Genomic DNA, 27733 nt, shown 5'->3' with positions numbered 1-27733 from the left:
GTTCGTCGACGGTGGTCGAGTGATGCACCGTGCACTTCCGAGATCGTTGCCGATCCCGAAGGAAACAACGCGGAGAACGCACAAATACGGAGGACGTTTTGGTGAAAAACGAAAAAGAATCGAGAAGATCGAGAAGTGGAACGAGAAAAGAAAAGAGCGGAGAAAGAATTTGGGAAATTGCTTGCCAGCCGCAGAATGTTCGTTTATTATAGCATTTAGAGAAGCTGGAGGGAAGAAAAGTCGCCGAGTACTAGGTCGAACGAATTTCATCCATTCTAACCGAAACTCAGACTTGTAGCCTCCTCTTCGAATATCATATAGCTACCAAAGCGTTCTCCGAAGAATCTTTGAGCACTCGAGCGAAACAGGGGCGAGTAGAACCGCGATTAGAATCAAAACGATAGAGGTAGTTTACCCTGAGAAATAAAGAAACAAACCCGTCTGAGTAGGAGAGCGCTTCGAGATTTAAGGTCATTGAATGGAGCTCGAATTCATCATGGACGGCGGTGCAGACGCTTTGAATGGGACGATATGGTTTCCCAATACACCGTCACCACCGTACGAACAGCTGTCCCCGGTTCGTCAGAACAGACGTGACCCCATTGCCACTCAGCACGTAAGTTTTCTCGTAAGTGTTCTATTCCCTCAGATAATCGTATCGTCTCTCGTTGCTGGTGCTCGCGTTGGAAACGGCGACGCTTCACGACGCTTCGACGCGTTTCCATTGACGTCGCAAACAGAGGAAAGTCTCCTCGCGTATTCTCGGCGTGTTATTCAGCGTTATCAGCCAATTTCTCTCCTTTGTTCTCTCGCGCTTTGTACTCTCGTGGAAGACGCGCGCCAGCCTTCGTCGTTTGCGCAACGCGCGTTTCGAAAATCCCATCTCACGGTGATATATCGTGGTGGCCCCCTCCGAGACGAGATCCGTGAAGCAGCGCGCGTCGTGATACGTCCCGTGAACTGACGGTGATCAAACGTTTTATAGGCATCAATGGGATATCACAGTCCGCAAAATTCTTTATGGCAGGATAAGTACAACTCACCGAAGGACTCCCCGGAGGACGGTGTCCAGATACGTTCGAGCAACGAGTCACCGCAACATCTCAGCCCGTCTTCCGACAATACCCCCAATTGCCAGCAGAGCAGCCTGAAACGTCGGGCCACCGAGCCGTTGCCGCAGATTACCGAACTCGAGAAGAAACACGCTAGGAGAGATGGTTAGTATAAATATACGTTTCGACGTCCTAGATCGCATTGAAGCTACCGATTATTATTTATCGATTACTCTTTAAAAGCGCACAATAGGTTAGAGTTCACTGGGCGATCTGCTGCTAAAGCTGAGTTGGGTAGGAAATTGGTTGGGAAATATGATAATGGTAAGAATTGATTCTTCCGGTGATGATGAAAATGAAGTTTGCGCGTAAAATAGATGGTCTGTAGATTTTTCATTTTGTCCCTCCGGTTTTTTTTTTTTTTTTTTTTCTTTTAAATGTTCGTCCGTTTTAAATGTCTTCGAGTGCACCACTGTCGAGTTGCTATCACACAGCTCTCAATATAGACATATCGTTCGAAAGGTCGTGTCGAGGACCTCAGACACACAGTCGTAGGCACTGGCGAATCTAAATTCTTGCTTCACTCAATTCACGTTTATACAACAATACTGCCACACGCTTAAAAAAGAATCGCGATAATCGCTGTGGTTCGCAAAGATTCCATTTGCTACATAAAAATTGTCAGATAATGTTACGACCCAACCACCAAACAAGATTCTGTTATTAAAAGCTGCTGAATATTACATACCAGCGTTATGTAATAAGTAATACTTATATCCTAATCGAAGATATTACGTCTTGAACTTCCGTCCGTGAATGATCCTCGCCTTCTTTTGTCAAAACGTCGAAATTCGTGGTTGCATTGTAAGAGCAGATGCTGCTGCGAGGAACGTCCGGAAACTGATCCACCAAATGTGCCGTGTACGCGTTTATTCGACGCCTTTTTGACCACGTGGTTACAGAAAACTGATAACTTCCCGAGTACGCAGTGTATCGCAGATTAAATTCACCCGAGGAGAGACAGAGAGGCTGATATTAGTTGTCGATCCGCGAGAAACTACGCGAAGGTACACGCGCGTCGTTCTTATTTCGGTGGTGTTGCTCGAAAGTGCTCGAAAGTGCTCGAAAGCTTGCTCGGTTCCCGCGTACTTTGTTAAAACGATAGAATGAAGTGGTGTGAAGTGGACAGCGCCAGATTGCCGTTGCTACATAGTCGACGATATCCTACCATAAGTTGCAAGAACCGACGACAGAGCGCCGCGGTCATGGCACTCCAGGAGACCAAGAGAATTGGCGCCATGCATCATCAGTTTTACATGAATTATGCCAATGTACAAGGTTGTACGCGATGGACAGATGTAATAAAAATTAGGGAAACGTTAGGATGTCAGGTCAATCGAGAACAACATTGGTCTTACAATAAAACATACATATAGGGTTGTGAAGTAATCATGATTTTCAATAGAGTTTCACGTCTCTTCGTGAAAAGACTAGGGGAGAAATTGGACTGCTTACAATAAGATATAAAGTTTTTTAAACTTGTGGAATAATCACGGAGCAACACAGCAAAAAATCCAATGAAATTTTATAGCTTTGTTTTTTCGAATTTGTAGGATCTGTCGGGAACAATGGTAGTGGACAAGGATGGTCAACTCAAGTGGAGGAGCTGGCAGAACATCTCGCCGCCGATTTCGATGGATCCCTGTCAGCACTCGCAGCATCCGACCTCGCAACAGCCGTCGCCTCCTATAACATGAGGTAAACTCGATTCTCTTCGTTCGATGTTTCATCGAAGAAACACGACACAAATGCAAATTTAGATTAGACAAAGGTAAGTAATGAGAAGAGGAATAGGATCTGCCTCTTTTCATGAAACTAATTCCACGAAGCCAGACAGTTCGACGTCTTCAACATGCAAAAAAGTTCGTGTCTTTGGTTTTGCAAGGAACTGGATTGAAAAAAAAAAAAAAAAGAAAAAATACTGGATCTTTACTAAAGCTCGACCGATCACAAAGAATTTACTCGAGTACGAGGAGAGGAGATTTAAAGCCGATAAAGTAGGTTTCCCTAGAAGCCCATGTGCAGTGCACATTGCAGGAGCGGATCGAATCTCGATTAAAACGTGGTCGGTAGTGGGAACGAGAGTGCTGAGTAAGAAAATCCGGTTATAACCAGACACAGCTGTCGCTGTTTCGTGGCTTGGGCGGCATACCCTGAGAACTCACGTCGACTGCAGACGCTTAGACGCTTGGCGAGTGTCCGCACGTGCGTTTCTATCCCGGAGCCGATTGTACCATTTTCATCCGTCAATTTTTTCATCCACCTTTAGCAAACTGCCACAACATTCGTGTCACGATCCAGTGAAATCGATTCGACGATTTTCTTCTGTTCGTTGACTTATCCCCATTCGCACTTGACTTTAAACCATTTAGAGACGCGTTTCGGAACAAGCCTTCGTTGATCGTCTTCGCACATTTTAGATGGCCAAATTGATGATAGTCACACAGCTTACTCAACGAGAGAGACTTGATACTTGAGATACTCGATGAGTTTCCGAGTTTCTATACGATATTCGTTAAAGATAAAACGAGGTAAAAGAAAATAATGTACGAACCATTGCAGACTTTTCAATGTTAGATAACGCAGTCGATTTGTGAGAAGTCGCCCAAACGACTCGACTGTCAAGAATCAGCTGATAGAGTTACACGTGGTACGCGTATCATCGTCGCTAGAGAACATCGCGACGATTTTTCCATGAATCATGAATGAAATAGTTTAGAAAACGAACACCGTCTGACGCGTATCTGAACAGGATCGATCCGTGGAATCGCTCACGTGCGCAAAACCGATAATTCTTAGTATTTTTTTAAATATCATTCTACTTAAAATTCCGTGTATTAACGACCACTGGCTGACATCATTTAGAGTTTAAAGTCTGTGTTAAAGAAAGTAACTCTTTAACATTAGTTAACAAATGTTTACGAAAAAGATCAATAACCGTAGGTGGATAAGCTAAAAACAGTGTTTGTGAAATTAAACGTTTGCAAAGAAAAGGAAAATTGAGCTCGAAATTTCGAAAACTGTGGTCATGCATCAGTATTTAAAAAATGGGTGAGTGATTAAAATAAAGTTTAAAAAATACAGTTTCTCTTTGTGTGACGATCTTTTTTTTTTTATTTTTATATATTTTAGACTTTATATTTTTATATATGTTAGACAGTAAGAATGACAAACGATTTCATTGCATGCTTCATTGTAGATTTGTATAATTTACTATTAAATACAGTGAAAGTATTAATCAAATCAGTAATATCAATTTTTTTTTTTTTTTTTATACTCACGCGAAATTCGTACAACAAACTTCTATTTTCTATAGTACTTTATCGCGATACTACGCTGCTAACTGATATTAATTTCGCTACATTCGCGAACCAGTACGTTCCGGTTTTGGTTGACCTTAGTGACTCAATTCTTATCATAGCGGTTCTCAAACAATTCTTTCATACCTTGTTCCGTCTGAACAATTAAGGTACGTCGTAGAGATCTCGTGAGACTAATTAACTCACAATTACGACAATTTTCATAGTTTCGCCATTATGTGCGATATGATGCAGAGCGTTTGACGTAAGTTAGTTGGTGATTGTCTTTGCTCGTTTGCTCCATTAGATAAACACGAAAAGTCTCACTGATGTAGAGAGTATCTGAGGATTTTTTTTCATCTCTCGTAAAATAAGGTTTATGTAAGCACAGTGATTTCTTTCCGGTTCACGCTGGATTTCGTCTTACGATGAATTTTTTTATCTTTAAGTAAATTGCCAAGAGATATTTCAAGCGTCCCTTTTTTTCTTCACGATCATAATTTGCGAGAGATTAAAAAATTAATTGGTGTCATTTGATATTAATGCAGTTAATTTTGGAATTATTGATTGAATTTAATTTTGTTAGTAGGCTACGGATTCTTATGCAAATTCATATTTTCGCGAAAGTAAATAGATAGAAGTTCACTTATTAAATATGATAACAATGTAATTATGTAAATTTTCGTCTTATCTCTCGTAAGTTCGCAGTCTATCTATTATAGACTTTCATGACGGAAAATTAAATGGTCAAACTTTTAGTAATCTAGTTTTTAGTAATTATCGCAGTTATCTACAAATTCAATACTATTCAAACGTTAAAGATAATCGACGAGGTTTCAAACACTAAAAGATCACGCGATGTGGATCGTTTTTTTGGGGCGTTTTCTTGTTGCTTTGAAAAAGTCGATCATTATTTCATAATCGATTCGCTACATTAGCAAATAAAAAAACACTTGTTCGCGTTTCTTAGCTACTTGCGTCACGAGTCCCTAATCAATATACGTCGATAGCGAAAACCGGAGTTTGTTAGTTATTATCGGTCGCGACATCTTTCTATCGTAGACCTAAATCAATTTTAATAATAAGCGTTTCATAATGACGAACTAATCGCAAATAGCAAACACGATCGCTAAAAAGTGCAGTCAGTTAAAGAGAAACGTACTAAGTAATCGCGAAAAGTGATCTCGATTTTGCAAAATGTATTATACTTAGATTCCATTTGCATTTGCTTACCTCGAAGATTGTGTTTTATATTGGGAAATATGTATAAAGAAGGACTATGCAATGAACAAATTTTATCATGAAATTGGTTAATTAAAAACATTTTTCTATTTGCGCTTGAATGAATTTATCCATTTCTAATTGGGTATTTGTTTTATTGAACGTTTAGAAATTTGTTTCGTGACAAACTCTCTTCAGTTAATCTTGCATACATTTGCATATATGCATACATTTTAAATGACCAAATTAATAATCAATTTAGAGTGACCAGTCGTGTATATTCTACTAATCACTACTAGGTTGTGAATATTTGTCAAGTCTCTACTTAACTACAAAAATAGAAATAACTGAGATTATTTTACATGCGTTCTGCACATTGTATCCATTCTTGTGTCTCATCAATGAAATCAGTTTCATTTAAAAAGTATTACAACTAGCAAATATATATACTATTTTGAGAATTAAGAAATTTTATGCTTGCGTATTCCATACGATATAGCACTTTGAAATTTTTTCCAAAGTGGAATAAAAGAGTAATAATCGTTCGAAAATCTGTTTGCAGCGAAGCCCTGCTCTCCCTTCCATCGTTGACAGTGTTCAAGCAAGAAGCACCGTCGCCGGAAAACCAACAAAATTCCAAGTAAGTTCCTCAAGCAAGACGGCAGAACCGCTGCGCGTTTTTGTTCGCGCGGTGCACAGGGAGCATTAACCACGTGTCTAAGCGAATTCACGTTCGTTTCGTAACCGCATCCTTTTTCCATCACCTTGAACATATATTTTTTCCCCCTTTTCTATCGTTGCCTCCACCTGTCGAAGCGTTGGATCGTTAGATCGTCCCGTCACGACGAGTCGATCCTTGAAAATCCGCCAGTCAGTGTTTGATCGGTCTATTGATTGTAAACAGTGGAAGAGACGGCGGAGGGAAAGCGATCTCGCACGAAGAAAACAGAAGCGAAGCGGAATTTGCCACGAGACTCCCCCGCAGAGGCGCGCGACTGATAAGATTGTATCGTTGCGTTTCTTCGTACAATTATCGTACAAATGGCACGCAGGTCAGACCTTTTGCTCTTTACGAGGCTCCTCGCGAGCCTCAATCAGCGCGAAACGTCAGTCCGTCCGACACAACTGTGCGAAAAACGTGTTCCCTTTGAGAATACAGTCTCACGCCGGAGTTCAGCCTTTCTTTCAACATTCGCGATAGTGCAACATTCGCGTGCGGCGTCACGTTCGATGTGTGCCTCGAACGCGATTCTAGATTCCTTTGACCACGAACGTTGAATACTTTTAAAGTGTTTTGTACAACTCAAGAAGCCACGAAGTCATCGACGCTGTTCTCAGATTCTCTTCTCGGCTAATGAATTACAGCTAACGAATGTCGATCATTTTTAAGCGTTTCGGCAAATCAAGCTACATTTAGTTTAGTCGGTATTCTGGATTCAATTCCAAGTCGATTGTTTTGAAGTGTTAATCGAGTCTTCTGCCATTTGTGCAACGTGCACTTGTTGTATGCACACGCCGTGATGGACTCTAGGAATGTTTTAAAGAAAAAGAAATAAAGAGCAACGACAACACTTGGATGCAGATTCGTTAGAAAGGTTAACAGAGAAAGAAATGGAAACCTTAAGAGCGTGTTATTTCGAGAATTGCGCGAATAACAGATAAATTGTCCGCGTAGGAATTGCCCCTAATTAGGAACTCTGCGTTGTTACGCGCAACCCACACGCGAGCCCCTTGCAGCAGCAAAGTATCTCGTCGAATTGGTGAAAAACTGCCCGGCGACGACCGCGAGTTAAGTGTGATTTCAATTGGCACGAATAGAATCGGTTTCCTCCTGAAACTGATTTCAACGGCAATGAGAACTCCCCCGGACGTGATTCTCTCACCCTCGGTGTTCCTTAATTTATAGTGAGTGCAGCCCTGAGTAATGAAATTAATCGCGAGTCGCGTTCATCTCGAGGAACTCGCGAAAATTAGAAGTACATATACGCGTACACGTACGACTCTGAAAACCCCGTCCCTGTGAACATACATTCGTACGTTCGTTTGGAATTTTACATGGGACTGATGTTGTTTTCTCGTTCAATGTCTGCTTCAGTTTAAACCACGTGTCACAGAGAACAATTAATTCGGCACCACCGAACGGCACTGTCGAGGCTGACAGTAACAATAATGGGCAGACAGCAGCTAGTCTTCATCAGTTGCTTTACTCCTCGAACGAGGAGTATCCTCCGACGTCGTCCTCGGGAAATCACGTCTCGTCCTCTCAGCAGGGAAACGACCTCAACGAGGACTGCCGGTACGTCATTTATTCTGTCAGGAGTGTAGCAAAATACTCGTAGTCTTATTATCGTAGTCCTATTCCCATAACACTGTAGAGAATTTAGCTAGTGATACATGTATTAATAAAAATTTTCATTGATATACATTCCTATTGATGGATGAGCGATTCGCACATTGTATATTGTTAGAAAATTTTAAACTGCGACGGTGCGAATATTTCTGTGATTCACTTGATAGAAAATTAAATTATTCCGAAAGTTGTTGGTTTCTTATGGAATTAAATAAGGATATTCTCGATATCGATGAAATTGAGGGTGAAAAATATTGGGATATTCAATATTTTATTCTAGTTCTGATGGTGGTCGTTTCATTTATTCCGATCTCTGCAAAATTCACAATAACAAATTGAGTGTTTCAGAGGAATTATTAGAGACGAGTTTTTTCGAGAAAAAAAATTACCACGACAAGGGAGAAATTATTAAAACGAGTGAATTAATAACAAGAGAGTAACGTTTCTTATAGTTTCCAATACGTGCTTGCGGCTGCCACGAGCATTGCAACGAAAGTCAACGAAGAGACGCTCACCTATCTGAATCAGGGACAATCGTACGAGATCAAATTGAAGAAACTGGGCGATCTGTCGGCTTATCGCGGGAAAATTCTGAAGGTACTTTGTCACTCATTATCGATTTCCCCGGAATAGATTAGGGGATCATCTATGTTTGGGTAGCAACATCTTAAACAACGTGTTAGCTTCTGCAAAATCGAAATCGAAAGAGCTCATGCTGGTTGCAGTATGATTTTTCCAAGAATGATTTGTACGAAGGCAGAATTTAGCAATAATTATTATCATCATCGTTCATTGACGAATCATTTTAACTCTTCAGTCACGGGCATAATCTACTATCTTCTGATTTGTTTCTTTTTCTCTTCTTTCATTCTTGATTAGTCTTTTTGCGATGAAACTGTAAATACAAAGAAATGTGAAAATTGCCCGCAGCTAGAGGGTTAACTGCTGTCCATTATCCTTCACGCGATACCAACCCAACTGAGCTCGTAGGTCGTGTTCGACGTTCGAAAGATGTGAGTCACCCAAACGGTGCTACAACGTCTCTGAAGGAGCATGCAACGTTTTTGTTTCAGTCGACAATACGCATTTGCTTCCATGAAAGGAGACTTCAGTACACCGAGCGGGAACAGATGCTCGCATGGCAACGCGCAAGACCCGGTGAACGATTGCTGGAGGTCGACGTTCCCCTTAGTTATGGGATGGTGGACGTTTGTCAACCATCTCCGTCCAATAATAGCGTGGAATTCATGTGGGACCCCACCAAGGAAGTCGGCGTTTATATAAAGGTATACGAGATGAGGGATTCGCAAAGTCAACTCGTTTTCTGTTTTTTCTTCTTCTTTTAAAAATATTATTTTTTTAATTGGCTCAATTATTAAATCTGTCATGGTACTCCAAACAATGGAAGAAAAGTCTTCTCAGAGTCTTTTGGACATAGATTTAAAATTGCCAAAATGATCAAAATGATTAGTGCATATTTTTTCATAGAAAGTTTTGTAGACTCATAAAGGAGAACTTTTAGGGATTTTAAACCATTTTTCGTTATACTCAAATTTCTACGATGCAAGTTTGCTATTTTAGTTTGACAGTTCCAACATCTACTAAATTTTTATTCGTAAATTTCTTTCGTAATTTCTTCAAATTAAGAAATCGTCTTAGAATCAAAAAGAAAATTTGCTCGTCAGGATCAAATTCATCTGCTAGAGGTTGAATGAAATTCTATCCTTAAGATACTGAAATGATATTTGACCCTTCTGTTTCAGGTGAACTGTATTAGCACTGAATTCACGCCGAAAAAACACGGTGGGGAGAAAGGCGTACCGTTTCGGATCCAAGTGGAAACGCGACTGCCGGGAGGCCCTCGTTTACATGCTGCTTCTTGCCAGGTAAAAGTCTTCAAGTTGAAAGGAGCCGATCGCAAGCACAAACAAGATCGGGACAAGATTCTGCGACGACCGGCACACGAGCAGGACAAGTATCAACCAAGCTACGACTGCACGGTTCTTTCCGACGTAAGTGATCATTCAACACTTTTTTCTCTCCGCAAAAGTATTGACCAGTTTGGTTACTGCGTTTGATTACAGATTCCCCTAGATTCTTTATCGCCATCCAATTTGATCACGCAAAATGGAGGGAGTCCTTACGCTTCTACAGAGGCAATGTAAGTACGCCTATTAACCTTGCTTTCATTTTATTTGCTTGATGAAAAAAGAGAGAGTATTAGTCAAATTACACGTGTATGAAATATATAATCAACTTTATAAAAGTAAAACAGCATCTGATCTTGGTGTTTTTAACATTGAAAAGTAAAACGCTTAAAATATCCATATTTGTAATTATGACGACAGATAGGGAAAGAATAACTACAGAATAAATTATATAGCCGAAAAGTAAACAAATGTTTATAGTATTATATCAAATCATTCGTGTGCCAATATTGAATTTAGTACTAATAGGGTGTAGTATTTATATTATTATAAATGCTAAACTAATAATTCTGACTTGTACTCTTTGCACTAAAGATTTATTCCGTAACTTGTTTGTGCAATTACAATTTTATACATGTATGATTTTTTGTTGTCAATACGCGTGTCGAACCTCTTACGATTTTGTCTGACCTATACCGCCAGCTACTACTGTGTACCAGTATCTATGTTTGTAGATACATATTTTTTTCGTCTTGATCCTTCTTATGTAAGGGAGTAGGTTGCATAAATTACAGATGTTCGAAACGACATAACAGATCATGTAACCGTCTTTTTTTTAAATTTATGGCGGTCGTTTGTTGCCTAATTTCTCCACTTTTTGTTACTTTACGTTGTAAAAAGATGCTGCTCGGCGAACGTATGCGCGTTACAAACGAACTGGCTTATTCCGGATATCGCGAGTTTCCGTATTTCGTCTAATTAAACAACAATTTGCATTGACCGACTTACGCTGTCGAAACTGAACGAAATATGATATAATCTTGTGTTATCACCATCTTTCTTCTTGAAAATGAAACAACGTGGATCATTTTTAATGCCAAGACACTTTGCAACTTTTTTTTTTCTACCGATAATGGAACCGACAGCTACAAGTGGTTTCAACGGAAGTGATTATAAAATCCCTTTCGCTGATAATTAAATGCAAAATTGCAAGTATTTTTTGGAGCAAACACGCCATTTGCAGCGACACGATACTCTACGAATATTGCACTGAAAATCCACAGTCTTCGCCGACGATCAAATAAAAAAAAAAAAAAAAGAACGCAACCTATTTTTAAACGACACGACACTACAAATCCACGCATCAATGTCCGTGTTCGCAGAGTCGTCACATTTCACGATAACTCTGATATTGTGCATAAGAACGAATACCAATTTGGAATTGCAATTTTCCTTCGAACGTGTGCCTATTAATAGTCATCGTGTAAAGGACAAAAAGTACCAGTTTTCCTTTCCTGTGTCGTTGCGCAAAAGGAAAAAAAGTAAAGAAATAAATAAATCAACGACGCTGTTTCGTCGTCGTCTGGATCGATTTCCTCGTCGGGAGCGGAAAATTTGATGCAAGCGGAGAGAAGATCAAATCCTTTCGAGAGAAAGAGGCGGCTGGCAGGCACCAGTGCATGATGCGCGGCTGGTTTTGCTTGCGATGCAGAAATGCACAACCGCTGCGTTGCCGGTTCTCTCTGAAACGAGCGTGGGATCGGTAGAGTTGGGGGGGAGTGGAGAGGGGGGGGGGGGCACGGGACGATGAATCGGCCGGCGGAGGAGGGTACAGAAGTAGTTCGCGAAATGGTGGCGGAAAGCGTGGCGGCGATGGTAATGGCAATGGACGATACGAGGCTTGGGACAAGGTGGTGGAAGAGGAGGTGCCGGCACGGGAGTCGCGAAACTGGCTCGAACTGGCACAAGCCGGCAACTGGTAGAGTCGACAACGACGCGCCGTGCGAAAGAGAGAAAGAGAGAGAGAGACAGAGAGAGACAAGCAGAGAGACGACAAATAAATTCAGAACGCTACACGATACACGCTTCGCCGCGCAGCCGCTTCGGTTCTCCGTTTTTATCCGTCAGCCTCTTTCAGCTTTCGGTCGATCGTTTGGAAATCTTTTCGTTTCGATATTGCCGCTTGGTGAAGCGTTTTCTCCCATCTTCGTGCCTTCGGTTTCTCCTTCGCGATTACGCGTCGGTAAACGTCGGGACCGAGACACGCTCGTCGTTTGGTGAACGAGAAGACAGTCGACGTGGACGCGTGGTACCCAGTGAGGAGCCGCAGACATGATCTACCGTTGAGCAGAGCGCTCATGTTTATAAATGAAACACGGTGTGACCGGTGACTGTCCTTTCGTGTGATTCGATTACGTTCGGCTGGCCGTACTACTTGTTGGCTGATTCTACTGCTGCCGAGTCGATTGCTGTTCGCGATCGTGGTTATTCGGATCGATCGATAGAACGCGCTCTCCGTTATCGCTCGTTTCTACTCGACTTGACCACCGTGAAAGACGGGACGTGATATCGAGGTTTTCGTTCGAAGTTGAAGAGATACAGAAGGGGACGAGGCCCGGGAAACGGAAGCGTTTGGAACAAACAACGTTCAACGTGCCCAAAAGGAGACTTTAAATCTCGCGTGGACTGTGGCCAGTGTCGCAGCGATTGATCCTCGGTCGGGGATTCGAGTGCACGATGCACGGGGATAGGTGCAGCGATTCCTGCCTTGTGAAATATAATTGACCAACCGGTGAGAAGACCTCCGGTTTCGATTCGTTCTGGTGCCCAACGGGTCTACGTCCTTCGACAAATAAAGCACCGACGATTACTGCATCGACCGTAAAATTTAAAAATAAATCCCGCTGCACGGAGAGACGGAGACACACAAAAAGAGAGAGAGAGAGAGAGAGAGAGAGAGAGAGAGAGAGAGAGCATCGTGTACACGTTTCCTGGCAGCGTTTCCTGATCGATCGTGAAACGTTATCGCGTATCGAGGAGGGGAAAGGTAAAAATAAAAAAAGGAAAAGAGAGAGTGAGAAAGAAAGAAAGGTAAGGCGCAATCGTAAATCGCGACGCGTGTGATATGCCCGAGGGACCGCGACGACGATAATTTCTGCCTGGAGCGGAAGCCCGTTGGCTCGCATGCGTCGCGCACTGTGATTCTCTCTCTCTCTCTCTCTCTCTCTCTCTTTCGTGCATCCACCCTCCTGTCTGCGTAATCATAGCGCAACGACGAGCAAAGAACACTCGAGACTGGCGAGAGTTTATCGATCGGGCGTCGAATCGAGAGTGAAGCCGTTACACGCCGTTGGAATGCCCTCGTCCGGTGTAGAATCTCATTCTCCAGCTAATCGTGCGGAATCGTCTCGCGTGTCGAGTATCCTTGATCTCGAGTCGTTACGCGCCGACGATCAGATCCTGGCTGTGCGCGAGATCCTGGCCAGTAGTCAGGTGCTGCTGTCACGCCAGGATCACTTCCTTAGATGACGAGCAGCCTGGCCGCCGGAAAGCTGATGCCAGGGCGGTTCGATTCAGCCTTGAACTGAGATCATACGTATACACACGCATACACACCGCATTTACACGTCACGTTGAGTTTCCACATTGTGAAACACTTCGCTTTTCGATCCGCGATTATATTCCCTATCTCTACGATCGTGTTCATTTCGTCGAGGACGAAAGAATAAAGATAATTGATCGTTGAATTGGATGTTGGCTTTCGGTGACGAACGTCGGGAGACGAACGAGAAACGTTCGTTAATCACGTTTTCGAGCACGTAAACTGGAGGCAGAGTTTCTGCTTGGGAGTTTCGCCGATTCGAGGCCGATAGAGAGAAGAGATCGTAGAGAGAAGCGTGGCTCGCCCCCGATGCCAGCTGGATTTCCAATTGGCCGTGGAAACACACATTCTAGACGGAGAAAAGAACATGTAACGAATGTAGAGAGCCGCGTAGAGATGTGCTCGAACGATTTGTCGGTTGGCTGGTGAACGAGACCGAGTCACATAGCCAGGGATGCGCTCGTCGACGAGTGCAGCCGGCTGCTGATACTGTTGACAGCCTTTGGGATTGTTCATGAATTGCCTGGTTACTTGGCTACACGAAAGGAGAAAGAGGAGATTTCAAGAGATTTCGAACGAGGAAACCAGCAAGAGAGTGTTTCAACAGAGCTTTTTCCTCCATATCGTTATTCGTGACTTGCTTTGTTAGTTGGCTGCGAACAGGAAGAGGAGATCGATAGTTACTGGGATTTAGATTCAAAGAGATCGATCAGTAATCGTAAGGAGGGAAGCAACCTCGAGGAATATCGAGCACCTTTTTCTATAAATTCAGCGCGATCGCGAACAAAGTCGAAACTAGAGATATCCAGTTCGGGGCAGACTCCGCGTGCCAATAGCGATCTGATTCGTACCGATCTCAGCCTTCGAGACGTTTCAACGATTAATCGGATCACAGTTGCGAACGAGCTGTCCACACTCGGGTTTCGATACTCGAGAGTCATACCGATAATCGAGTAAAACTAACGTTTGAAAGACTGACGTGACAGAAAGGGGAAACACTCGAAGAAAATCAAGAAAATGCACTCACTCAGAAATGAACGTTGCCCGAGGTTGAGCCGACAGGAAACAATCGATTAACAGCAAAAATTTACACGAATGGGCGATGAAAGAATCGGAGATTGGTCGAGCGTTCGCTTATTCAGATTGCACATATTCATGAAAGAGCGAGTGAAAACTCGAAAGAAAGATTTCCAAAGGGGAAACCACGAGTCTTCTTCTCTACGAGGAAAGGAAATTCCTTCTTTTTTTTCTTTTTTTTTTTTTCCGAAACGTTGGTAGAGCTCGAGCTTTGATAAGGAAGTAGTCGAGATGACAAAGGGTTGTCCCAGTTGGAAGTTGAGGAGTTGCTGGGCCATCAGATCGACGGAAAAATTTCACGGCGATGCCTCGGCTTACCTTCTGGAGCACGAAGTAACGGTCAGCGGTGGTCCACTGCAGATGGAAGTCGTGGCTAAGTTTATTCATTCTATTTCGGAATCCAGAGCGAGAAGAGGTGGCCTCATGCGCGGCGGACTAGTCAGCCTGACGATAAGAAAAGGCAGGAATAACAAAAGGATCGACGGCAAGGGGATCTCCAAGCAAATCTTTCGCTTGAAAAGATATCGCACCATGTAAGACATCGTAAAACACGATCAAATCAACATTATTATTTATTTATTCAACAAACCTGTATCCACAATAAGGTACAGGCGATGCATTGCACGTCAGTTACATTCAGAAGCGAACGAAACCAGATCTCGATCTGTAACTTTTAATACGCGCATTGCAAATTGGACTATTTATCGTCTCGTTGTTGTGTTTGTTTGACAATTACGTTGGGAAAACGAAAGGCAAACCGAGAGTTAAACGCTGCAAATCCGAAGGAATTTATATATTACATCGCGCGCTGACGAGAGAAATAAACGAAAAGGATTTCCCTGGTTCGCGTGTTATTATTCTCGCGTGCTTATGTAACTATCTTGAGATAGTTGATAAATTAGATGGTTTTCTAGAACAGGAATTAAGTTATATTATTTACACTTTAGTGGCGGTTTCGTGGAGAGAATCGCTCATTATTAATAATGGCTCTGGTTCTGCGAACGCCGTTACAGCCCAATGACTTAATATTCGTACAGCAGCGATAGATCGCGGTGTCAATTATTACCGTGTTTGCTTTCATTGTGCTTAATGTCGTTAATTCACGTTCTACGCGGACAGCCAATCTTCCATGGCGTCTACTTCGTGACAAATTGCATTGATGAATGCAGAAGTACTTTACGAGTATTTAAACCCGAGCCACGTCTGTTCGGCATCTACGCGCGTTTCAAATAGTAAATATTAGAAATTGCCCGAATAATTAGAAAAACTCAAATTAAACACATCGTACAATCTCTTGCGTTCGAATCAATAGAGACACAAAAGTGTTCGGATAATGAAACAATCACTTTGATTATTCGATGGATATCATTAGGGAAATTGTCAGTTTATTTGAATTGCTTCGTTGTTTTTTAACATACATACATAATTCCAAAATTCTTCTCTAATGGTTGAATGTTTCCACGTATGAAGACATTTTGAGGAAAAATTATACATTTTAATAACTTGGTTTCCCAATTAAGGAAATCACGACAAAGCAAGCAAGTAAGGAAAGGAAAAGAGAAGCATCTATTGTAAATAAATGTTCTGCTCGAATGATACAACTATTGGCTATAATAGTTCGAATAATAGTTCGAATATGAGAGGTTCTAGCATGTAATAGAGTTACAAGTGGAACTAAAATGGGTATTCTTATTCTTGTAGATCACCTCAAACTCGCTCTACTATAAGTGGCAGTACTTCTCCGGTAGTAGCACCCTTGGCGCTTTCGGTTTCCAATCCGAGTATCGTACCACTGGTTCCTGCCTCCGACGCTGCGAAAGAAAATGTGGGAACAGCACCGGCTCTACCATCGCCCGCGGCAATCTTGCCGGATCAGTCCTGCATCGAAGCCGAAGTCAGTCTTCGCAGAAAATTAGCTAGAAACGAAAATCAATGAGGATCTTAACCATTTGCACTGAGAATATGATATGATATTTTCACGCTGATATGTGAAACACGAACTTTGTATTCAAAAATATTCTATTTCTTTCTAATAGTTTCATGTGATCAGGGAATGAAATATCGAATGTGAAAGCGATATGGACACGAGCTTAGATAATCGGCTGTTATCTTGATGTTTTCAACGAAAAGTTTTTCTTTTATTAGAGTGTAGAGCATGCCTCAGAAATTATAAATTTGTTTTCATGGTTATTAATCACTCGGGCAATTTGAAACGTTTTAAAACATCATAAAGTGTACTCTTAAGTGTATTTCTTAACATTTCACTCGTAATTAGTTTTAATCAATTTATAATGGTTTTCTAACATTAGGATTATGATGTTCGTTTAATGTTTTACAGATTTAAGTATTGAAAATATTTTGATAAATTGTCGCCCGCTAATAAATTTTTTTCCAGTTTTTACGTATACTGCTGAAAAATATTAAAACGATTCCTGAATGTAAATGGTTAAGATTTCAATCCTTAATACATTTTAATTCGCACGTGTTCTTTACAATAACTATAAAACGACGTCCTTAAAGAGAAAAAAGATATTAAAATTTAACTTACAATGTAATTACAAGCTAATATAATTTGTTTGATTATACAGGTACCGTCGTGTTTGGCTCAATTATCACCAGACGCAAACGCGGCACAGACAACCACATGGCTCCGTGCTGGCCGTTTCAGCGCGTTCGAGTCCACGTTCGCAAGCTTCTCCGCTTCGGATATTTTGCGACTCTCTAGAGATGACTTGATCCAAATCTGCGGTCTGGCCGATGGGATTCGATTGTTCAACGCGCTACACTCAAAGGCGCCAACCCCAAAACTCACCCTCTATTTCTCGTTGGAAGATAACGGCTCGCTTTGGAGAGTTGCCTACTTAGACAGTCTGACCAGCAGTGCCTTGATAAACAAGTTACTGAACACCTTGAGTCTGCCCCACGATCGACTACATTCTGTACTCTTTCTTGGCCCCCAGGGTATTCACGTGTTAGTTACTGATGAACTCGTAGCGAACATGAAGGACGAGAGCATGTATTTCGTTGAAACCATCAAAGGTAACATGAAAAACGAAATGATGACTGAAATTGAAGAGTTTATAGCAATAAGGAGTCAGTTCCAATATTTAACACATGTGATGTTTTCGGATTAATTAACATTTAATTTTAAGATACGAAATAAATAAATATACCTATGTAATTAACATGCTTGGTGTGAAAAAAGGCAAATTTTAAATAGTCGCTATTATGTATAAATGTGCTGGAAGAAAGCTATAAATTTTAAGGTTTTAGTCTGATTTAAAAAACATGGTTAATTTGATTTTCATTGATTTCAAGTGGGTGATTTGAGTGGAGCCCTTCCTTATTGCGATACCTCCTTCAGTTTCTATCAACCTATGTAATAAATTAATTTTCTATTAATCTGTCAAATAATCTTGTATTACAGATAATGCGAGCGAGCGCTACAAGTTGCTTCTAAAGTCTTCGTCGCGTTCCTAAAAGGTACAATCATTAACAAATTAATTGCAAAATTAGTAGATCTCCAATATATGCTAAATTTGCCAAACATGTCTGTGATTTGATAAAAAAAATTTTTTTACGTAATAGAGCGCAAAAGCAGTCAGAAATTAGGAACTTACCGATGTGCTCTTTCTTTTGGTTTTAATTATGACAACGGATTTTATGAAGGGATATCTTATAATAATTTAATCGGTTTATGCAGTTAATAAATTGATTTTGAATTAATTTTCAACGACTATTTTATGCAATCAGGTAGCAACTTGCTAATAGACAAGAATACTTTGCACTACAATACTCACTATCGAAGATCGAAGGTGATCGATGCTTTTGACGTTAAATAGACGTTATTACGAATTATACATATATACATCAAATTATATATTTTATATATATATATATATATATTTTACTTTATACAAAAATTTCAATTATCTCAAAGATAATATACAATTTAGTTAATTTTTCCTTTATTAGAGTTTAAGTAAATTGTTTAGTTTGGAAATTTATTTAGGAAATACATAAGCGGCGGTGATCACCGCGACCATTCAATTCTGGTGCCACGAACATGTAAAAATTTAGAATGCGAGTAATGTTATTGTTATGATTATTCATCAGCGTCGAATGAATTGTTATTTCGAATTTGTACATTTTATTCAGAGCAAGCGATGTCGCTGACGAATATGATCTCTACACACGAAATGTAATATTTTTTTATTATCATGATGTCAAGTAGTCACGAGGCCTAAATGAACGTAGAAAACTCCCAACGAGAAATCATTTTGCTAAGGCAAAAGGTGCAAAAATAGAAAACCAGATCAAGGTTTCTATTCTTCGATATTAAAAGAATATCCTCAAAAAAATATATAAGTGCCTTAATTTTTTTTTTCTTTGTTTTTTGTTCATAGCAAAGTGTTAGAATTTATTTCATAGGGGTTTAACAACTAGGAATAATGACAACTGCTTTGCCACGAAAAATCACGTTTCTCATTACTTCGCAGTACAAACTAGAGAACGATCGATCGTTTCCTTGAACATAGATCACAGATTTGTAGAACATGGACAACATACCAAGTATTATAATTTACTACCAAATGTTAGGTATCGTAAGTTAGGGATCATGAAATGAATCAGTTCCAGAGTTAACGATAAATAAATACGAATTCCTGAATGTATGTCAATATTATATGGCTACGAACATTTTTCTATGTATTATGTATACTCGAACGTGCCTTTATACGTAAATTTGAATCAGTGGCGTATCTCAATGCTCAAAGCGTGTGTCGTTTTACATCACACGAACGAATTATGTAACGATCTTTTTAGAATCAGTTAGCGAAAGAGGCGAAACTGTCTTTGTATATTTTACTTGAAATATTATTGTAAAATGAAATCAAGGGTAGAAAAATTCTATCGTAATACACAGAGGTGTATTATTACGATTGCATGCTGTAATATTTCCATAGAAATTTCGGCGTATGTCATGAATGTCACGGCGCAATAAATGTTCTTTTTGTTGCCAAAAATACATGACCCCTCCCCCAATAAATGGACATATTTATTCATAAATATATTATTTTATTTAACAAAATAGAATAAGTCATAAAATGTGTAATTGTTTTTCGTCGTATATAAAATACGACAAATCATCCTCGAGACAACGTACCGCTGTAATTTACCATACGTTGCACATTCGTATTTCTTTCGTCGCATTTCATAACACGATATCCACGTTATTTCTTTTTCTTCATCTGTTTGTTCTTCTTCTTCTCTTCTCGCTTCGTTTCCCTCTCCGACAGACATCTGAACAATTTGTAGATGAAGAACACTACAATCACAAAAATGCAAATGAAAATCACAAAAATGATATAACGTATAGAATAGAATTAAAGTGGAGCCCTACTCAAAACGTAGTAATCACGATTTATACGATTCTCTCTAAATACCAAACGATTTATAAAAACGACATACCAAGAACGAAAGCTATAAACAGCACAGCGAAAATGAAAACGATGTACGGATAAGAATAAAACAGTGTGTAAAACAGTGAAGAGAAGCTCCAACTACTTTCCATTTTCTTTCTAAACATTTCTGTTACTTCATTCATAAATTGCTGCTTTTCTTCATTGTCCAATTCTTGATATCGTTGATATATGCTAGATAACTTTTCCTTAACATTTTCCGGTAAGATATTTGATAATTTCTCCCGTGCACTGTCGGCCAATACACCTTCGTTTTGCAACGAATCCAAAATCTTTTCCATATTTCAACGTCGTAGAATTTTTCACTAATTAATGTGAGTAAGAGCCGATAAATTGTCAAGTCTGTTAGCAAAAGAAGATACAATTGATCGAATAATTGTTCACGAACAGTGATAAAGTATTTGATTAGATAAGAGGTAACACGTTGAGTTGTGATTATTGTACACGATGCAGAAATGACGATTACGATTACGATTTACGTTTTTGTTATGCAACGTAGCTGATAAAACAAAAATCTGTACTGAGCGTCAGTTTGTTAAAGGTAATCAGAAGAAACGGAGTCTCTAGTCCCAAGTACCGTATTATTACCTAATTTGAAAAGAAATTCCTAATTTTCCCATCTAATAAAACTAAATTTCTAATAGTTTAGATTCCTAAATTCCTAACAGACTCCTTTCGGGTCCAGGAAATATTTACCAAAAATGAGAGCAACTACGCTCAACAAAGACAAGAGGACCACAGTTTGCGTGGTCAGATTACTGCCAGGTATCGATTGATCGCCAGCTTGTGGTAAATCGCCACCCACTCGAATATGTTTTAACAGATCTTCTCTGAGAGATGACTTTTCTTCATCTGACATGCCACTCATCGAATCGAGCATTTCGAGAAGTTGCTCAGCTGTTGGGAGTTTTTCTTCGAAGCCGGGTTCCGCATCAGGAGGAGATACTATTGCGTCAGAGCTCGCTTCCGGTACAACACTCGCTGCATCGTCTGCGTTTACTAATGCAACTGCCAGAAGACTTGCAAGTATTATCCACATCCTAATTAGAAACATTATTCTGTTATACTGACAGATCTTTAGTAACCGTACCAAGATATTGGAGATTAGATAATGATGTTTTTTACACGACACTCAAGACCAACAGAGGACTGTGATGATCGTCATATGCTCGTCCATTAAAAGAATTAAAAACTACCATTTGAAAATATACGTAAGAAGTATCCTGGTTTTTATTTTACAATTTGATTAATACGTTCTTTGTAATAAAAGACTATTAGCGAGTTGTTAGTCACGATGTTTGAACTGTAATTTACCAGCGTACCTGAAAAGATTTTTCGCTTCGAAACTGAGAAACTCTATTGATGTGAGAACACCTTCGGCCACCACGATTAAACGCTGATTAATACTTGCTGGGACGTTTTATGGAAAAGAAATGGAAGAAATCTTGAAGGAACCGATCGCTTCCGAAAAAGATGATCGTTTTACGGGAAAGAACACTCGTGTTTGGCGGGAAGACGGACGATGATCAGACATGTGACCGACGATTGGCCAAAGCCGAAGAGGATCCTTATCTTATTGGTAGCCATACGAATGTTAGGCCAACGTGGCCACTTCCAACGTGTTATCCGAGAAGCCACGAAATACTGCTTAACTTCAACGACCTTGCAACGTTAGATTAAAATGCGCTAAGCAGGCGCATTGCGTTTCTCATAAGATAATAATGTGAAATTGTCGTTGGTGGGGATACAAGTTGTTGTATATGACTAATTACCAACGACGTTTTCAATATTAAAATACACTCGTGGAAATTATTTTTATCTTCATTATACACCAGTTACATCTGATATCTCCTGCGCTTAAGCAAAATTAAAGGTACTCCCAAATTATTTTTTTTTTTAATAATTAATTAAGATAGTTTTCTCTTTTTCTAAGAGAAGATAACATTTATATCTTAAAGCGTAAATCTATCTCTCCATATTCGTTTTCTGCCGCCATTTTTCGTAACTACCTTCTTTACAATTGTAGGAATTTTTTTAAATGAAACGTCTTCGTATGAGCAAAAGATCTGTTAAAATAAATGACTTAAGGAAATGTACATGCTAGCAGAAAACAAATATGCCAGGAAGTCGTATGCCGAAACACAACCGTGACTCACGAGATGAACAATTTACGCGCATCACATGAACTCGATACACCGTATTAAGCTAATCACTTAAAACAATTGTAAGTTTCAAGAATTTCAATCAATGAAATCGTATATCTATTACGTGACTGGTCGCGTCACGCTATGCTCATAAATCTGAATCACGTGCAACAGTTGTAGGTGTTTGACCTACGTTTGATCTACTTATGTATATAACGAGATTTCCAACTTGTTGCAACAAATGAATTCTTTTCGTCGGAAAGTGTTACTTACAACTTTGCTGTAAAGAGATATTATTCCAAATACGATCAAGGTAATGAAAATAAACCATATGTTGAGGAAACAACGTAATTTCTGGAAAATGTATGATACCGCGCTTTTTCAGATATATTCTCTTACCAGCGAGACCGATCAGTATAATAGCAGGTATTACGAAGACAACATTGCTGAATCCGTGTTCGATCAGGCCGTCGAAACCATCACTAAGATCCATTCTGAGACACGAAAAATGTATAATAAATTTTAAGACCAGGTACTATGTAGTAGGAGGCTACTGAAACAGGTGTCACAATAACGCCATCTAGAAAACGCCTGATGCTATTTTAAGGTTAACAAATCGTATATCTCTGTTTTGTTTCTTCAAAAAAGAATTTTACGTTCTTTGATTTTATTCTACTGTTAATCTATCGAATGAATTTCATACTTCACGTATTGCTAATTATATATGTATTAACTACTTATATTGATTTTTGAACTTACAAGCGCCGGCGCATCAATTTTTATTGCATTTCTTTTGTTATATTTGTTACAATTGATGGATAGATCATTGCTTAAGTAAAAACTTTATATCATAAATAGCAGTAACATATTGGAGGATTATTTTACAAAATTATGAATCTCATTTTTTTTTATAATTTCCCTATTAGTTCTCAGATAATTACTATTCACTAATGAATATAGAATGATATTGTACAGAACACGCTTCTAAAAAGTATAAAAATTCTTTCAACGTTGTTCTTTATAAAATCATCCTTTAAAAATATTTCAAATTTCGCGCTTTAGCGAATTTTAATACTTGAGTCTCGTATTACCATTTCCTATAAGCGTAGCTACAAAAAAAGATGCAGAAACGATTCGTTTCCCGCCGTTTCTGCGATACTGTTAGGCTCAATCGGATTGAGAAGTCACTAAAATTTCTCAAGTTGGTGTTAAGTGAAAGAAATATGTTGAAATTCGCAAAATTATCTGATAAAGCGCATGCACCAACAAGAGGATCGGAATATGCTGCTGGATATGATTTAAGAAGGTACATATATTTTTAAAATACGAAGATTGGGGATGATCAATGGATTTTTCAAATCATCGAAGTCTATTGACAAGCATTATTCTCTTTTGTTAACAGTGCCTATGAATATACTGTGCCTGCACGTGGTAAAGAACTTGTCAAAACTGATTTGCAAATTGCAGTTCCTGAGAATACATACGGAAGAATAGCACCACGTTCTGGATTAGCGTGGAAAAATCATATTGATGTAGGTGCAGGTGTTATTGATGCCGATTATCGGTGAGTGTTTAAACAGCCAAATTATGAGCTAACAGCTAATTATTTATATATAAATATAAAGTACATATATTCCTGAATGTTGGAGAGAATTATTGTTTGAGAATGAAAGGCATGATGAATGATGAATGATGGCTGGATATACAGTTACATTATTTACATAAAGAGAATTAAAATTTATTTATTTAATTTTTAATACAGAGGAAATGTAGGGGTAGTACTATTTAATCACAGCAATGAGGACTTTAAAATCATGCCAGGGGATCGTGTAGCTCAAATAATTTGCGAAAAAATAATATATCCTGAATTACAAGAGGTGAATAGTTTAGATAAAACAGTAAGAGGAGAAGGAGGATTTGGTTCAACAGGAAAGAACTAAATTAATAAAAAAACATTATCATTTTGTGTTGCTCCCTTTACTTATTTAAATCCTTAAATTTTGTTATCTATTTAGTATTACTTTAATAAAAAGAATGTGATTTTTGTACATCATTCTATAAAAATACTTTCCCTTACTAATTCAAAAAGCATATTTTTGGCACAGATATCTATACTTGTTATTCTATTCTATATTTTTGAAAGAGTGATTAGATTGGTATACTGTGTTGGCGTTTTCACTAATTTTTGAATATTCTTGAATTCTTTATGCTTTGCATCAGCTAGCAATTTAAAAATAACATTCTCTGAAGTAGCTATGTGGCATCCTATTTCTTTCATTCTCTATGAAAATTATATAGATTAAGTACTAACTTATAATTTTACTAACTATTCACTTATAATTTTTTAAAACTTTTATGAAATTACCTCTAAAGCCAATAATCTGTCTTCTAGAGTACGTGAGGTACAACAATCTGCAACAGTATGTACTTCATAACCACTTTGCCTTAAGTCGATTGCTGTATTCTCTATGCATACATGAGCCTCAAGTCCAATGAGAATAACTGAATCTGGTCTTTTTCCAGAACAAATTGTAGAAAGTTCCTTGTTTATCTAAAGTTTATTTCTAAAATTACTTAAAAAGATCCTTTAATATTGTCTATGAAAAAATTATAGCATAATATAAATACCTCGGGAGTACACATGCTAAATTGAGTCTTTTCAAATGGTCCTTTAACACCAGAAATATCAAGTTCTGGAATAGTTTTACCCAAAGCCTTTGGATTTTGTTCAGAAACAATTATAGGAACATTTAGAAGCTTCAGTGCATTTACCTATGAACACAATATATATATACATATATAATTTAACCTATGTTTTAACCTTGAATCTTTCTGAGTACAAAGTAGTATTAAAAACTTCGAAGTACTAAGGGTTCCCTTAAACCATGTAAATCTTACATATATTTATACCGCATACAATGTCTATTAATATTTAGTTACCAGCTTTACTGAATTTTGTGTAATTTTTTCAAATTCAAACATAGCTTTAGCGAATTTTTCTTGCATATCACATATTAACAGAACACTTTTCCCCTCTTTTAAAACTACTTTCGCAGCGTTTATTGCCATATTTGCAATAATCCTTGAAAAATTGCGTGAAAAAGTGAAATAAAACAAAACTCTTTTGTAAAAGTTACAAAGCAAACCAATCAGCGAGGTCGCTGAGTAATGTCGACGAATTTCTGTACCGCAAGCCCGCAAGCTAACATGTTTTCATGTTGTGACGCACGTGATATTATTCTGTGATATTCAAAGTTCATGGCCAGTCTTGGCTTTACTAACTTTAGACGTGTTGCATTTAATCGATTTCATACGAACCCCCTTGATGCGCGAGCAACATAATAAAGTGCATAAGGATATTACAGTAATTATCATATTATAGTGCAAGCTTGAAAATATTGCTTTATTTTAATCATACATGTCTGCAGGTTTAGTTCATTTTTCTACATATTTTTAATTGATCGGTTATATCTGTTTTCGTTTTTCTGAACAAATACTGTTGACCGGTCAAGAGTATATCCATGTTTTTTTCTACGTCATATATACATATGTATGTGTATGTGCATTATACTTTGGAATACGTTAGTTTATTATTTCCTTATAATATTTAATGTTTCCTTAATTTTAATATTACTGATTTTTCTGGAGTCTTAATATTTTAATTAAAATTTTTAATTAAAACTCTAATTACTAAAATATTGAAAGTACCGAAATATTGTACTGATTAAATATTAAAGAAGAGCAGACAATAAAAATAATTATTATATCGTCAATACATATATAAAACACGAGCTAAATCGCGTAATTAAATCGTATAATGATTTATTTGGAAATTAATGATTTATTTATTTATACATATAATCTAGCATATACGAAACATCGCGAGAGATTACTAGAAATTACTACACATATATTACGAATATAAATTGTGGTCGTAAAAATTTAAGTATTTTAAGACCAAGTATACGACAATTATAAAAATATATGTGAAGAATATTGTTAAAGAAAAATTTATAGAAGAGACGTGTGTTTTTCGTATCAGTTTGTAAAACATTTTCTGGTATTCCAAAAATGTAAATTTACTGATTTAAAGCGACTGTTTCGCGCATGCGTAGTACCGCAGCGACCCAGGTGCGAGTCGGGTACAGCAGGAGAGCAGCGACGAGCGCCAGTTAAACAATGTTGTTCCGAGTGATCGGTTGTACGTCCTCGTTTTAAGTATCATCAGGCTGATCAGATTGATCTAATCAGTTGGTATAATGTTCGCGTACAGTTTAAATCAGGAATCGCACAAATTTTAACAATCTAGAACAATATTTCATTAGTCAGCCATTTCGTGTAGTTCGATCGAATTTGTAAACAAAGAATGGCCGGGGAGCCTCGTGAAACCGGGCATATGAAACCGTTGGTGCAGCTTTTTCCAAAAGCGTCCGAGTGCGTGTACACGAGTTGTTACTGGTAAGTGTTTTAACGAAATTTGCATGATATTTTTAACGACAAAATTATTGATTTGAACAAATAAACGTGTCGTATTGCGGTATATCCCGCGATGGATCGATACGTTGCGGTAGTACAGAGACGGCAGTGCGATATGCTGCCGCCATCTTTGAAATGTATGAAATATCCACGAATCGTGATACACTGCTCCGCTTTGAAAAGACCCGCGCATTTTCATGTTCTACTTATTATTTGTGGGATTATAAATTTTGCGTTTTTCTTTTTTTCTTTTCATTAATCTTTGGTTATAGTAGGAATGTAAGAAATTTAATACGTTCCTTTAATTAATCATGCATGCGTGCTGGCAAATAATTTCATTCGCTATCAAACATGTTTCATTTGTCTTTCAGCTCGTAGACGAGAATTTTCGATGCTTATTCTCGCCTATATAAATGTTCTTTCACGTATCTTGCAATCCTGTTCTCATCTTCTGCTCTACAAAGCTTTGAATCTTCTTACAAGCCATGCGATTTATTATCTATATTTAATAATATTTTTGTGTACTGTTTAATATAATTTCCATTTGCTTGCCCGTATTTCACGAATGTTGTACATTGGGAAATACTGCACTCTCATTTCTGTGCACCGTTCTTTCTTCCTGGTTGATTTCGATCGAAACTAGCAAATTTCGGTTTTCTTTCATTTCTTTTTCCTTCTTCTCTTTTCATTCTCTGCTTGTGTTGCATCGTGTTGCATCACATTTGCACATATCTAAAAAAAACGTGTGTCCGATCTATTCGAACACGTTTGTCTGCAAGAACCAACTATGTTATTCTAGCGAGGAAAATGTATGGAAGCTCTGTCAGGATGTAGCAACCAGGCACGGATCGGAATTACAGCATTGCTATGCTGCTTTTGTGAGCAACTCCTGGCGTAGCGTACCGCTTTGGCGACAACGGGCAGGGAAGGACGAGGATAAACTTGTAGTTTGGGTCAGTTGGCAAGACACGAAACGAAAAACACACACAAACAATTAGAAAACGATTGTTAACTTGGAGGAGATCTCGTGCTTTTTTTTTTTTTT

General features: G+C 38.6%; 4 protein-coding genes across 18 annotated transcripts in view; 2 read left to right on the top strand and 2 right to left on the bottom strand.

Moving 5' to 3' along the window:
• The first annotated feature begins 372 nt into the window (after nt 1–372).
• Nucleotides 373–19655, top strand: LOC122530950 (transcription factor CP2-like protein 1). 6 transcript variants are annotated; one of them, XM_043658390.1, is made up of 13 exons: nt 373–616; nt 1028–1217; nt 1296–1376; nt 2666–2810; nt 6195–6272; nt 7728–7928; nt 8435–8579; nt 9032–9268; nt 9746–9994; nt 10067–10143; nt 16290–16482; nt 17177–17627; nt 18016–19655. In XM_043658390.1, the coding sequence occupies exons 1-13, from the start codon at nt 479–481 to the stop codon at nt 18066–18068; spliced, it is 2238 nt and encodes a 745-aa protein (XP_043514325.1). In that variant the 5' UTR covers nt 373–478; the 3' UTR covers nt 18069–19655. The 6 variants fall into 6 exon arrangements, with proteins under 6 accessions (XP_043514325.1, XP_043514323.1, XP_043514322.1 ...); XM_043658388.1 differs by having other exon boundaries at nt 479–616; nt 986–1217; nt 9056–9268; XM_043658387.1 differs by having other exon boundaries at nt 479–616; nt 986–1217.
• On the bottom strand, nt 19644–21647 carry LOC122530958. Of its 3 annotated transcripts, XM_043658406.1 has the most exons (3): nt 21391–21647; nt 20765–21108; nt 19644–19914 (listed from the first exon to the last, which is right to left on the bottom strand). In XM_043658406.1, the coding sequence occupies exons 2-3, from the start codon at nt 21105–21107 to the stop codon at nt 19820–19822; spliced, it is 438 nt and encodes a 145-aa protein (XP_043514341.1). In that variant the 5' UTR covers nt 21108; nt 21391–21647; the 3' UTR covers nt 19644–19819. The 3 variants fall into 3 exon arrangements, with proteins under 3 accessions (XP_043514341.1, XP_043514342.1, XP_043514340.1); XM_043658407.1 differs by lacking the exons at nt 20765–21108; nt 21391–21647 and adding an exon at nt 20058–20730; XM_043658405.1 differs by lacking the exons at nt 20765–21108; nt 21391–21647 and adding an exon at nt 20105–20730.
• Nucleotides 21648–22697: 1050 nt separating this feature from the next.
• LOC122530955 (protein N-terminal glutamine amidohydrolase-like) overlaps nt 22698–27733 on the top strand; it is a 14044-nt gene continuing 9008 nt past the window's right edge. For 7 of the 8 annotated variants that reach the window (XR_006307152.1, XR_006307151.1, XM_043658400.1 and 4 more), the window contains exons 1-3: nt 22698–23518; nt 23615–23776; nt 27488–27641. Coding sequence is in view for 6 of the 8 variants with exons in the window: in XM_043658400.1 (XP_043514335.1) it covers nt 23334–23518; nt 23615–23776; nt 27488–27641 (501 nt within the window). In the remaining 2 variants the exon portion in view is untranslated. Of the gene's footprint in view, nt 23519–23614; nt 23777–26349; nt 26671–27487; nt 27642–27733 lie in introns of those variants that run through there. The other variant, XM_043658402.1, reaches the window with a different exon arrangement.
• LOC122530957 (isochorismatase domain-containing protein 2-like) lies at nt 24168–25533 on the bottom strand. Its single transcript, XM_043658403.1, has 4 exons — nt 25153–25533; nt 24841–24984; nt 24578–24763; nt 24168–24493 (listed from the first exon to the last, which is right to left on the bottom strand). Exons 1-4 carry the CDS (start codon nt 25279–25281, stop codon nt 24341–24343), a joined length of 612 nt encoding a protein of 203 aa, XP_043514338.1. The 5' UTR covers nt 25282–25533; the 3' UTR covers nt 24168–24340.

The sequence above is a fragment of the Frieseomelitta varia genome, unplaced genomic scaffold, assembly GCF_011392965.1.
Source record: "Frieseomelitta varia isolate USP_RPSP 00005682 unplaced genomic scaffold, Fvar_1.2 scaffold_367, whole genome shotgun sequence".
Classification (NCBI taxonomy): Eukaryota; Metazoa; Arthropoda; class Insecta; order Hymenoptera; family Apidae; genus Frieseomelitta; species Frieseomelitta varia.
The sequence above is the reverse complement of the archived record's forward strand: the minus strand, read 5'-3'. Positions and strand labels throughout refer to the sequence as shown.

Excerpts from the sequence above, each read along its gene's own strand:
- LOC122530950 (XM_043658387.1), top strand. The coding sequence starts at position 479 with ATGGAGCTCGAATTCATCATGGACGGCGGTGCAGACGCTTTGAATGGG. Across the intron at positions 617-985 it reads ACCCCATTGCCACTCAGCAC|GCATCAATGGGATATCACAG; the intron begins GTAAGTTTTCTC and ends AACGTTTTATAG. Across the intron at positions 2,811-6,194 it reads GTCGCCTCCTATAACATGAG|CGAAGCCCTGCTCTCCCTTC; the intron begins GTAAACTCGATT and ends ATCTGTTTGCAG.
- LOC122530958 (XM_043658405.1), bottom strand. The coding sequence starts at position 20,349 with ATGGAAAAGATTTTGGATTCGTTGCAAAACGAAGGTGTATTGGCCGAC. Across the intron at positions 19,915-20,104 it reads ACACTGTTTTATTCTTATCC|TGTTCTTCATCTACAAATTG; the intron begins GTACATCGTTTT and ends TTGTGATTGTAG.
- LOC122530957 (XM_043658403.1), bottom strand. The coding sequence starts at position 25,281 with ATGGCAATAAACGCTGCGAAAGTAGTTTTAAAAGAGGGGAAAAGTGTT. Across the intron at positions 24,764-24,840 it reads TTAGCATGTGTACTCCCGAG|ATAAACAAGGAACTTTCTAC; the intron begins GTATTTATATTA and ends AATAAACTTTAG. Across the intron at positions 24,494-24,577 it reads ACAGATTATTGGCTTTAGAG|AGAATGAAAGAAATAGGATG; the intron begins GTAATTTCATAA and ends TAATTTTCATAG.